Raw genomic sequence first — 13,535 nt, 5'->3', positions numbered from 1 at the left:
GATGTGACATTGAAATCAAGAGCTTGTAATGGTATGAGGGATAGGCCAGAAGCCAAGGAATGCAGGTGGCCTCTAGAAACTGGAACAGTCAAGGAGATAGTCTCCCCTGTAGTCTCAAGAAACACAGCCCTACCACCTTGATTTTAGATTTCTGATCTCTAGAATTTTAAAGTATTTTTTTTTAATTCTGTAAGTCTGTGGTAATTTGTTTCAACAGTAATAGGAAACTAATACATCTTCACAAACTCAATCTTTGCCCCAGGGTTCAGCCTTTGTAGCTCTTACTTTCTCTGTACCTGTTTTTCTAGTTAGGTCAGTTAACTCCAAGGCATTAAATGCCTTGCATGATGGCAATTCTCAAGTGCCTATCATTATCTGGATCTTTCCACAGAATTCTAGTTCCATATAGTCAAAAAGGTTAAGGGATACAGTTGAGTATGTCTAAAGGAAATCTCAAACTTAGTCTTTCGGAACCAAACTTTTGATCTGATCACACAAAACCATCTCTTCCTCTCGCATTCTCCATCCCAATAAAGGGCAACTGCAATTGGGAGATTGGAATTGACATACATACACTATTGATACTATGTATAAAATAGATAACTAATAAGTACCTACTGTATAGCATAGGGAACTCTACTTAATGCTCTGTGGTGGCCTAAATGGGAAGAAAATCCAAAAAAGAGGGGATATATGTATACTTATAGCTGATTCATTTTGCTGTACAGTAGAAACACAACATTTTAAAGCAACTATACTCCAAAAAAAATAAATAAAAAAGAAAAAAAGGGGCAACTACATTCTAGTTATTCAGAGCAAATTCTTGGACCCATGATTCTTCCCATTCTGATATCCCATACGAGACCAATTGGCTTATCCTCATTTTATTTTTAAATATATTCAGAACAAACACTTCACACCAAATACTCTGCTATCCAAATTGCCCTAATTGTCATCATCTTTGCCTTGATCATCACTATAGCTTACTTCTTTCCCTTCTGTAAGGTACCATCCCCACAACTGACAGGTGACCCCACAGAAGCGAGGTTTCACATAGCACCATCCAAAGTCTTCCCTTCTCATTCAGGGTAAAATCTAAAGCCCATAACATTGCCTTTAAGGCTCAACAAGATACTGGACCCACGTACACCTCCTACTTCCCCCCATGATGTCATTCTCTTCCAGCCTTGCTCCACCTTCTTAGATTCTGCGTCCTGTGCGTAAAATAATGTTCTGTCAGTTACCTGCATGACTTATCGCCTCAATTACTTCCCGATGTTGGTTTAAACTTTACATTTTCACAGAGTACTTCTGACCACTCTATAGAAAACAACTTCCCACCCTTGGAACTCTGTCACATCTTACTCTTCTCTATTCATTAAAAGCAAACATATATATATACACAAATCATATAGATGAGAGACATCTTTTACACAAATTTCCTTATGAACGCCTTTATGATCAAAAATAATTCTCATAAGAACTTGTATCAAAACCTCTAAAATGGCTTGAGAATTCCTCATCTGAGCCACAGAACAGTTATTTTTGTGTGACTACGTTCTCATTCTCCCAAGAACACAACAGAAGAGAATTTATCACATACAACGGATACCTTAGGGTGTTGGCTCCCAAAATTCAGTGTCAGTCAGGATCACGTGGCCAGCTTGCTTGTTAAGACACAAATGGATGGGTCTTATTCCCCGAGTTTCTAAGTAACTAAGTCTGAGGTGGAGGCGCAGAATTTGCATTTTAACAAGTTCCAAAACATGCTTATGCTGCTGGTCTGGGAACCATAATTTGACAACTATTGCCTCAGAGTATTAGGGCTTAGTTCTCTACTAAAAACCGTTGAAACATGCTACTCTAGTGTGAGGATCATAAGGTTATATTAAATTTTCTAAGACAGAGCTAACATATTTATTCTTCTTAATGTAAATGCTTATATAAAGATGAACAAATTCTTTCATTAATCTTAAAAAGTATTAGAAAGATTTAGCAAGATTTAGGCTTTATAGGATTATCGATAGGGTAATATTTGATTAATGATCAAATACAGGTAAATTTCTGTATAACGAGTTTTAAGAAAACAAAACAAACCACTGACGACTATTCATACCATGAAAACTGATTACGATTTACATTCTCAATATTTAAAACAGTAACTGATAGTCAAGATTGATTCATTGTGATTAACTTTCTATCCAAAATGCGGTATTCTTTTATTATAAAATGTCAATATTTATGTTACCATTATCTCATATTCTTTAAAGTCCATCTTTCTCTATTTACTGATTGTCTAACATCAGCCAAGCACTGCCTTAGTTGTTGTAAGTGATCTTATTTCATTGGGAAGTTTCTGACAAGCACTTTACCTGATATTTAATAACTGTTTAATAAATAAACACAGAAATGAATAGTAGTAAAATTTACAGGTACAAAAATGTTTCCAAAACATGAAAACAAAGACAATCCAGTATAATCTAAACATGAATGATTTGATATTTTGAAATCACTTACCTTTAAAATTTTAACAAAATATCTATACAGCTGTGCAAAATGTTTACTACATTAGGCCTGAGATTGCAGGCCTGAGCAGTAGACCTGCTCACCAGGTGGGCCCTCAGCCAGTGTCTGGGAACTTGGCTCTCGGAGTGTTTCCAGTGAACAGTTAACTGGTAAGAGTGGCTCACTGTGCCTTGATGTTCACATAAACAATATGGTTTACAATATGCTTTATGTTGAACACCGGCTTTTCTCCTGGGAGTCTGAAGTTTGTGTGCAAGGCAGAGGGTATCTATGTGACCAACACAATACCATAGACATCAAATCTCTAATGGGCTTCCCTGAAAAGAAACATCACACCCAAACTGCTGCCTTCTCACTGCTGGACGGAAGGTGTACTTTGTGCGACACTGAAGGAAAGAGATCATGAGGAAGATTACACATGGATTCCTCCAGACTCTGCCTGGGTCTTTTTCTCTTACCATCCAACTTCACTCTAATCAATTTTAGCCTTGAGTCCAACTATGTACTCAGTTCCTTGACTTCTTCTAGCTAATCGCCAAATATAGGGGTGGTTCTTAGAGACCCTCAACACAGTAGACTGTCAAAAAGCGAAGATTCTTACCTGCTGATATGCTTCATAGATCACATCAAATAGGAAGGCCTGTGGCATTTCACTTGCCCTGTGTCTCGCACGTTCCAGTGAGTGGTCTAAGCAGCCATCTACAGATGGACTGATGACAGTAGATACGAGAGGTCGGATTGCTCCTGCAGCCTAAAGCATAAACAGAGAGACAAATGACACAGTTATTTCAGTCAGAAAATATCTGAAAGTCAAATTCTGAACTCGGTATCTTTGTTTTGAAACAGATCTTACACCTTCAACAAGCTACCTCAAGAACATACTTAAGTCTTAATTTCGTTCATAAATCAAATCATTTCCAGTCAAAAACCAATCTCATACCACTACAGTTCCATATATTAGAGACAGAAATAATTTTTCATTATGGATCCAAAATCCTCTTCATCACAGGCCACTGAAGTCAAATACGAACAAAGGATGCTAAGATACAATTGAGTATTCCCTGAAGATGGGACGGAGACTACTGTCAAAGAACTGAAACGGATTATACGTGAATATTTACTTGTTAGTGTGCCTTCAAGTATTTAATGTACACATTACATCATTAAGGAACAAGACATATTCCCTAAGATCCCCAAAATGAGCTCAGCCACCAGCCAAGTGACAATGAATATATGTCTTGCTCTAACTCCTGCAAAAAAACAGCTCCATTCAAATATAGCATCGATGCAACGCTCCCTGAGGCTAATATCCATTGATTTCAATTGCTCCTATGAAAGCTCTGTCTCATTAATAGATGCATCTAATCTTTAAAAAGACACCTTATCTGACAGCTTTTCCCTTTACCTTTAATAAGTTTCACTGTAATATAGTCTTGAAGGTCATTACCAGACAGCTACCTTGGTGAAGTAGCCTTAAACTTCCTAGGGTAGGCCTTAACCCAGCTGTCTTATATTGACTATAATATGTCCTATCTTGCATGTAATTGCAGCATATAACATTAATACCTAAGAACAAATTTGGTCTCAAGGAGACCAACATCTGAGAAGGACAGTCCATAAACTAGTTTACAAAAGCCAAGGGACTGGCTGAAAATCAAAGCTAATGTGAGAGCCAAGCAGGCTGTACAAATTGTGTGGCCACTTCCAGTGACTCAAGCAGAGATTTGGAGCCTAGGCATAATAGCAAAAGTGAAGAGACAGCCAGGGGTGATAGGGAAGGAGTAAAGTCCAAGTAGGTGAAAGGTAGATAAAGAGCAAGCCCTTATGGTAGTTCTAGTTTTAGTTGTTTAAGGAACCCCCATACTGTTCTCCATAGTGGCTATACCAGTTTACATTCCCACCAACAGTGCAGGAGGGTTCCCTTTTCTCCGCACCCACTCCAGCATTATTGTTTGTAGGTTTGTTTCTTTTTTTTGGGGGGGGGGGTACGCGGGCCTCTCACTGTTGCGGCCTCTCCCGTTGCGGAGCAGAGGCTCCAGACGCGCAGGCTCAGCGTCCATGGCTCACAGGCAAAGCCACTCCACGGCATGTGGGATCTTCCCGGACCGGGGCACAAACCCGTGTCCCCTGCATTGGCAGGCAGATTCTTAACGACTGCACCACCAGGGAAGCCCTGTTTGTAGATTTTTTGATGATGGCCATTCTGACCAGTGTGAGGTGATACCTCATTATAGTTTTTATTTGCATTTCTCTAATGATTAGTAATGTTGAGCATTTTTCATGTGCCTTTTGGCCACCTGTATGTCTTTTTTGGAGAAATGTCTATTTGATTTTTTGATATTGAGCTGCATGAGTTGTATAGTTTGGAGATTAATCCTTTGTCAGTTGCTTCATTTGCAAATATTTTATCCCATTTTGAGGGTTGTCTTTTCGTCTTATTTATGGTTTCCTTTGCTGTGCAAAAGCTTTTAAATTTCATTAGGTCCCATTTGTTTCTTTTTGTTTTTATTTCCATTTCTCTAGGGGGTGGGTCAAAGAGGATTTTGCTGTGATTTAGGTCATAGAGTGATCTGCCTATGTTTTCCTCAAAAAGTTTTACAGTTGCTGGCCTTACATTTAGGTCTTTAATCCATTTTGAGGTTATTTTTGTGTATGGTGTTAAAGAGTGTTCAAATTTCATTCTTTTACATGTAGCTGTCCAGTTTTCCCAGCACCACTTATTGAAGAGGCTGTCTTTTCTCCATTGTATCTCCTTGCCTCCTTTGTCATTGATTAGGGGATCCAGCAATCCCACTCCTGGGCATATATCCAGAGAAAACCATAATTCAAAAAGATACATGCACCCCAATGTTCATTGTAGCACTATTTACAATAGCCAGAACATGGAAGCAACCTAAATGTCCATCAACAGAGGAATGGATAAATAAGATGTGGCACATATATACAATGGAATATTACTCAGCCATAACAAAGAATGAAATAATGCCATTTGCAGCAACATGGATGGACCTAGAGATTGTCATAGTGAGTGAAGTTAAGTCAGACAGAGAAAGACAAATATCAGATAGTATCACTTATATGTGGAATCTAAAAATAAGGGTACAAGTGAACTTATCTACAAAACAGAAATAGAGTTACAGATGTAGAAAACAAACCTATGGTTACCAGGGGGGAGGGATAAATTGGGAGGTTGGGATTAACATATACACACTACTGTATATAAAATAGATAACTAGTAAGGACCTACCGTAGAGCACAGGGAACTCTACTCAATACTCAGTACTCTGTAATGGCCGATATGGGAAAAGAATCTAAAAAAGAGTGGATATATGTATATGTATAACTGATTCACTTTGGTGTACACCTGAAACTAACACAACATTGTAAATCAACTATACTCCAATTAAAAAAAAAAGAGCAAGCCTGACTTGTCAAGCCTAGCACCTATCAGCAGAGGTTAGAAGACAGAAAAGGAACACACATGCACATACGTCATAGTGCTTTTTAAGGAAAAAAATATAGTTCTATTACTTATAATTAACTAACTACTTACGGTTAATTCTATGCCAGACAATGACATAAAAATTTAGAAGAACATGAGACATACAAAATGTCTCCATGAAGAGCTGTGCAGACTCTCTGCAACTAGAGAAAAGCATTTTTAAAAAAACAACCATTTAAAGCCTTTGAAAATTGTACTACGGGCATTCAATAAATTAACATTTAAGAATCTCTCTTAAACCTTGGAAAGAACAGAGTCTGTGGTACTGGAACCGTCATCTGTTTTTTTTCCTTCATTCCACAACACCCAGCTCAATGTGACTTAAGTTCCGCTCAGAGTAGGTATGGCCAAAAAGAAAGGGTTCCCTCTCCCACCAGCTCCCAGTGGGAGGTGCAGAGTGCCAGCATTTCCCATCCCACTCAATTCCATGTCACAAAGGCTCAGTTACCAGCAAGTATGGCCAAGAGGTTGTAGACTCCCTTCACCCACATAGCCTCCACCCAATAGAGTCCAAGACCCACCCCAGGCATGGTAGGTAGGGAATACTGGGGCCCTGATCACACTTGGCCCAGTCACACACAGGACAGAGGTTCTGTGCCAGGAGAGGCAAAAAGAAGATGAGTCTAATGTCTCCAGGCAGCACCCTGCTCACGAAGTAGTGGTGTCACTCAAACAACATGCCCAACTGTAGCTCCAAAGCAGTGGCATGGAGATTTTTCACAGGGAGAAAGACAGGCTCTAAGAAGAGACAGCTACTAAGCTCTCCCCAAGGGAACTTGCTTAATTGGAAGTGTGAGGAAGTTTAAGGGTAAGCACGCTCTCAAAAGAAACGGAGATCATGGTAAGCAATTAAGAGGAAGGTGAGAGCTTCATGAGAGCAAAAAGCTGAACCATAGGTAAGCTAGTTTACCAGAGACAACCAGAACAAGAGACAGCTAACAAGAATCACCCACCCACCCACCCCCAGAATCAGAGCAAACCTCCAACACCGGCTTTACAAACTACCCCTGGCTAACGGACCAGAGTTTACTTGGATCAAACTGTAGGGTACTTTATGTATTGGGCATTGTTCCGAAAAAAGAGCAGTCAGCAGGCAATGAATGGAGCTTATCAGTTGGGCGTCAAAGGCAGACAGTATAACAGAGATCGGGGAAATACAGATGAAGCGAACCCTGCTAAAACGACTGTCATTCCGTGGTGACTCAACACTTGTCTAGAACTGCACCCTCTGAAGTGACTTTAGAGGTTTTGCCCTGTACAGGAATAAGACTGTGACTTTGCTGGTCTATTTTAGTAGCCAAGAAAATAATAAGCCTAGGGTAGGTAGGTAGGAGGTAACTGGAACTGACAAAATACATTATCCAAAATATGCATTTTTCAACAACAACCAAAAAATGTAAAGACATGCATCCAAACAGGAAGGTGTGATCTATACAAAGAAAAAAAAAAAAAAAGGCAGGCAACAGAATCTGCCTGTGAGAGGGCCCAAGTGTCACACTTATCAGGTAAGCCTTCAAATTAGGTATTATAAATATGTTCAAAGAAAGAAAGGATATCATGCATAAAGAAATAAAGTATGATGATCATTAGTATTATCAATATTAGGAATACCTATTTTTAAAAACTGAGTAGCAATTTTAGAATTGCAAAATAGCTAAAATGAAAAATTCACTAGAGGGGTTCAACAGTAGATTTGAACAGGAGAATAACTGAACTTCAAGTCAGATCAACAGATTACACAAAGAAAAATGAACAGAGTCACAGAGAAATGTAGGACATCATTACAGACATTTTTGTAATAGGAGTACCAGAGGGAAAATGAAGGCAAGAAAGGAGCAGAAAAAATATTCAAAAAATTATGACTGAAAATTTCCCAAGAAAAGCAATCTGCACACTCAGGGAGCTCAGTATACCCAAAGCAGAATACACACAAAGAAATTCATATCCAGACACATCATAGTAAAAACGCGAAAGCTAAAATCACAGGAAAAAAACTTGAAAGCAGCCAAAGAAAAATGTTTTATCATTAACAAGGGAACACCAATAAGATTAACAACTGAATCTAATCAGAAACAATGGAAGCCAGAAGGCAAGTGGGTGATATGGTAACTGCTCATAATAAAAACCTGTTAAAGGTTAAGTCCAGTAAAATGAGCATTTACAAACATCAGATCAAAATAAAGATTCTGAGCAAACAAGCAGAATTTGTGGCTAGCTGATTCACCCTACGAACACTGAAAATCTTTAAGCTCAAAGAAAGCAACCCTAGACAATAATTCAAATCCACATGCAAAAAGAGCACAAATCATTTTAAAAAAAATTAAAAAGTTATAAATGCCTTTTTCTCCTTTCTTATGTTAAGAGGTTTAAAAAGGAATGTATAAAATAAATATATAAGTTAATTGATCAACCTATAATATTGAAATATATATTTGACAAAAACAGCATATTGTGACAAGGAAAAGATGAGTAAAGCTGTATCACAGGAAAAAACTAACAGATGATAACTTGAATCTACAGTAACAAATGAAAACTGAAAATGGAAAACAAAAAACTTAATATGACATTCCGTATAAATACAGCTCACCTTTCTTCTCAACTTCTATAACTGGTGTAAAATAAGATGAAGTGATAACAACAATGGATTATTGGGTTTCTAACATACATGCACCTAACACTAATAGCACAAAAAGGCAGAAAAGGGAATAGACCTATTTAAGAGTAACATTTCTGTACCTCCCTAGATTTTAGTTAGCATATATCTGAATTATGTTAAGATGTATACTGTAAGCCCTAGAGTAGCCACTAAGAAAATAAAAAGTTAAAGTGAGAAAATAAACAAATTAATGTTCCATAGAAAATATTCATTTGATACAAAAGCAAGAAGTAATGAGAAAAGAGACACACACGAAACAGAAAATAAAGTGGTCAATGTATATCAATAACATTAATTTTCAGTCGATTAAACAATCCAAACTCACATTGTCAAATTGGATTAAAAACCCAACTGTATGCTGTCTGCAGGAGACACACATCTGAGACTCAAAGATCCAAATATACTGACTACAGAAGGATGAAAAAGGATACATATCAAACTAACAGCAACCTGTAAGAAAGCTGGAGTAGCTATACCAGAAAAAATCCAAAAATGTTAAAGATAAACCCATCTTAAAATTTAAAAAAGGTCAATTCAACAAGATATAAAAATTTATCTAACAGATCCCCAAATACATGAAGCAGAAATTGGTAGGATTTAAAGGAGAAATAAATAATCCAGCAGTTGGAGATATCAACACCCCACTTTCAATAATGAGTACAACAACTAGGCAGAAGATGACCATGGAAATAAGACTTGAAAAGCACTATAAACCAACTATATCTAACATATCTATTGAATACTCCACCAGCAAAAGTCTATGTTCTCCTCAAGTACACATGGAGAGTTCTCCAGATCAGACCATATGTTTGGCCATAAAACAAGACACAATAAATTTTAAAGGATTAAAGTCATACTAAGTATGTTCTCTGATCTTAAGAGTGAAATTAGAAAACAGTGGTGCAGCCACTATGGATCACAGTATGGAGGCTCCTCAGAAAGTTAAAGACAGAGCTACAAAATGACGCAGAGATTCTACTTCCGGTTATTTATCTGAAGCAAACAAAAACACGAACTCAAAGATACCCACCTCCATATTCACTGCAGCATTATTTACAACAGCCAAAACATGGAAACCTAAATGGCCATCTTCAGGACATGTGAAGACCTCACTGGCATTATGCTAAGTGAAATTAATCAGAAAGACAAATACTGTATGATCCCACTTACCTGGAACTTAAACAAAAGACAGAAATAGCTCATAGATACAGAGAACAGCTTGATGGGGGACATGGGTAAAATGTGTGAAGGAAGTTAAAAGGTACAAATTTCCAGTTATGAAATACATCATGGGGATGTAATATAGTTAATACTATATTGCATATTTGAAAGTTGCTGACAGAATAGATCTTAAGTCTCTTCAGAAGAAATTCTGTAACTATGTATGGTGACAGATACAGACTTATTGTGGTAATTTCTCAATGTATACAAATGTTGAAACATGTTGTACACCTGAATCCAGTATGTTGTATGTCAATTATACCTCAAAAAATGTTTTAGAGAAACAAAAAGAAATGTGAGAATTAAGAACATAGCAATTGGGGCTTCCCTGGTGGCGCAGTGGTTGAGAGTCCGCCTGCCGGGCTTCCCTGGTGGTGCACTGGTTAAGAAACCGCCTTCCAGGGGCTTCCCTGGTGGCGCAGTGGTTGAGAGTCCGCCTGACGATGCAGGGGACACAGGTTCGTGCCCCGCTCCGGGAAGATCCCACATGCCACGGAGCAGCTGGGCCCGTGAACCGTGGCCGCTGAGCCTGTGCGTCCGGAGCCTGTGCTCCACAACGAGAGAGGCCACAACAGTGAGAGGCCCGCGTACCACAAAAAAAAAAAAAAAAAAAAAAAGAAACCGCCTGCCAATGCAAGGGACACGGTTTCCAGCCCTGGTCCGGGAGGATCCCACATGCCTCGGGTCAACTAGGCCCGTGCACTACTACTACTGAGCCTGCGCTCTACAGCCTGCGAGCCACAACTACTGAGCCCACAGGCCACAACTACTGAAGCCCGCATGCCTAGAGCCCGTGCTCCGCCACAAGAGAGGCCACCGCAATGAGAAGCCCGCACACCTCAGCTAAGAGTAGCCCCCGCTTGCCTCAACTAGAGAGAGCCCATGCACAGCAATGAAGACCCAAAACGCAGCCCAAAATAAATTTTAAAAAGCAAAAAACAAACAAACAAAAAAAAACATAGCAATTGAACAACACACTAGTAAATGAATCCAAGAAGAAATCACTATGGAAATGATACTTTGAGATCAGTAACATACACAATGTAAAGTAACTGGAGAATGCAGTTAAAGCAGTCCTAAGAGAGATTTGTAGCTGTAATTGTGTATATATAAAAGGACATTTTCAAAATCAAAACCCTAACCTTCCACCTCAAGATACTGAAAAAAGAGAAAGACTTAAGCTAATGCAGGCATAATAATAAACATAAGAGCAGAAAATAGAATAGAGAAAAACCAAAACCAAAAGTTAGGTCTTTGAAGAAGTTTAAACAGTTTTTTTTCTGGTTTAGCTAAAGGTTTATAAGACTCAAATAAGTAATATCAGGAGTGAAAGTGGTGACATTTCCACTAACCTTATAGAAATAAGGAGAAAGAAAACTGCAAGCGTATTTTAACAAATTAGGTAACAGATAAAATCACATTTTTCTAGAAAGACACAACCAAAACTAATTCAAAGATAGAAAATCTGAATAGACCTTTAAGAAAATAAGGCATTTTTTAATTTCCCACGAAGAAAAGCCCAGGCCCAGATGGCTTCGCTGCTTAATTGTAATGAAAGTATTTTTTTCAATACCAGTTCCTCACACCATTTCAAAAAACATAGGAGGGAACACTTCCCAACTCACTCTTTAAGACCAATATTACCAAAACCAGAGACATCACAAAAAACCAAAATACAGATCAATACTCTGAAAGACATAAACACAAAAATCTTCAAGATAACAAACCAAATTTGGCAACACGTAAGTAGTATTGTGCACCATGACCAAGTGGGATTTATCCCAAGAAAGCAAAATTAATTTAACATTCCAGAAAAAAATCAATGTAATACACCATATTAATAGAATAAATAACAGAAACACATGAACATCTCAATAGACTCAGAAAAATTATCTGACAATATCCAACACTTCATGAAAAAAGCATGCAACAAACTAACAGAAGAGAACTTGCTCAATCTGATCAAGGGCATCTACAAAAAAAAATCCACAGCTGACATCATACTTAATGATGTGATGACTTAATGTTTTCCCTTCAACATCAGGAACAAGGACGTCCACTGTTGCCACTTTTAAGAAAAGTACTGGAAGTTCTCGTCTGGGCAGTTATGCAGGAACATCTAATAAAGGCATCCAAGAAAAGTAAACTATCTTCACTTGCAGATGACACAATCTTATACACAGATAATTCTAATGAATCCACTAAAAATACTATTAGAACTAATAAACTAGTTTAGTAAGAATGCAGAGGACAAGATTAATATATAAAAGTTAACTGTATTTCTATATATTTGCAAGGAACAATCCAAAAGTAATTCCTTTATAGTAACTTCAAAAAGAATCCTTAGGAATATATTTAACAAAAGTGCAATATATTTAAATATACTCAGTAAGTGCAAAACATTCTAAGAACTACAAAAAATTTCCACCTCTTTTCTAAGATCCAACATCTCCACATACTTACTGGCATCCATTCCTTCTCATGTAGGTCTCTATAGCAATAGTCTTCTGTCCTGCCTCAAGTTTGTATTCTTTTACTGAACTGTCTCCATTAGAGTACATGCATTTTGTGACATCTCCCATCATTAAGTCAGTCTTCCATTGATCATACATCTGCCAGTTAGTATCAGTTTAAAATAAGACTCTTTCAAACAATTGTCCATACTATACTATTCCTTATCTGTAATTTTTCTCTCCTCCCGTGTGCTCTGTAGTCTACTTTTATTACGATTTCATCTCCACAACTCCACAAAATAAATTTTTCAAGCTCACAATGACCCTCACATTGCTAAATCCAGTGGATAGCTCTTTATCTTCTTGAGGACATTTGTTCACTTGGTTTTCAGAAACCATTATCACCAAGCAAACTCTCTCATCTTCTCACACTTTAAATCCTAGATCCTTATATCCTCCTTCTAAGTGGAAAGCATTTCCAGAACTCGGACCTCAGACTTCCCTACATTCATTCCATAGGTGACCTCTTCAAGTCCCAGGGTTTCAAATACTATCTTATACAAGACTTCGCAAATCTATAAATCCAGCCCAGATATTTCTCCTTAAATCTGGAGCTGTACATCCAAATACCTATTTAACATCTCCATTCAGATCAAAACACACAACCAGACTATAAATATCCAAGTTCTGGTTTCACCTATAGCACACACCCCTAACTGGCTCCTCTACAGATGTTCCCATCTACAGAAACGTCTATTCTATTCTTTTAGTCGTTCTTACCAAAAACATTGAAGGTCATTGATTTCTCCTCCTCTCATATTTCCTATCCAAACCATCAGCAAGACATCAGCTTCAAAACATCCCAAATCTGCCCACTTTTCCTTGTTTCTACCGCCCCAATCTGAACCCAAGGCACCCATATTCACTCTCTCAGATCCCACACAAATCAAGAGCCATAAAGACATTAGTAATTTTGGCTATATTGAAATAAAAATGCTTGCTCATCACAAAACAGTATTTTAAAAAGAAATTTTTAAAAGGGAGATAACAGTTACAAAGCATATACTTTGCAAAGTATTCGTTTCCAGAATAACCCCAACAAACCAGTGGTTGTTTGAGAACTAGAAACAGGGGCAAAAGATGTACGTGTGCAATTCAATAAGAACACATAAAGCCA

The 13,535-nt window shown here is 37.9% G+C and overlaps 1 protein-coding gene across 3 annotated transcripts in view; it reads right to left on the bottom strand.

The window, feature by feature from the left end:
• The window catches only part of CRPPA (CDP-L-ribitol pyrophosphorylase A), a 305,209-nt gene that overhangs the window by 267,248 nt on the left and 24,426 nt on the right, over positions 1-13,535 (bottom strand). For all 3 annotated transcript variants that reach the window (XM_079931749.1, XM_079931750.1, XM_079931751.1), the window contains exon 3: positions 3,128-3,277. In XM_079931749.1, coding sequence (XP_079787875.1) covers positions 3,128-3,277 — 150 coding nt within the window. The remainder of the gene's footprint in view (positions 1-3,127; positions 3,278-13,535) is intronic.

The sequence above is a fragment of the Stenella coeruleoalba genome, assembly GCF_951394435.1.
Source record: "Stenella coeruleoalba genome assembly, chromosome: 9".
In the NCBI taxonomy this organism is placed as follows: Eukaryota; Metazoa; Chordata; class Mammalia; order Artiodactyla; family Delphinidae; genus Stenella; species Stenella coeruleoalba.
This window is presented reverse-complemented; position numbering and strand designations above follow the sequence as displayed.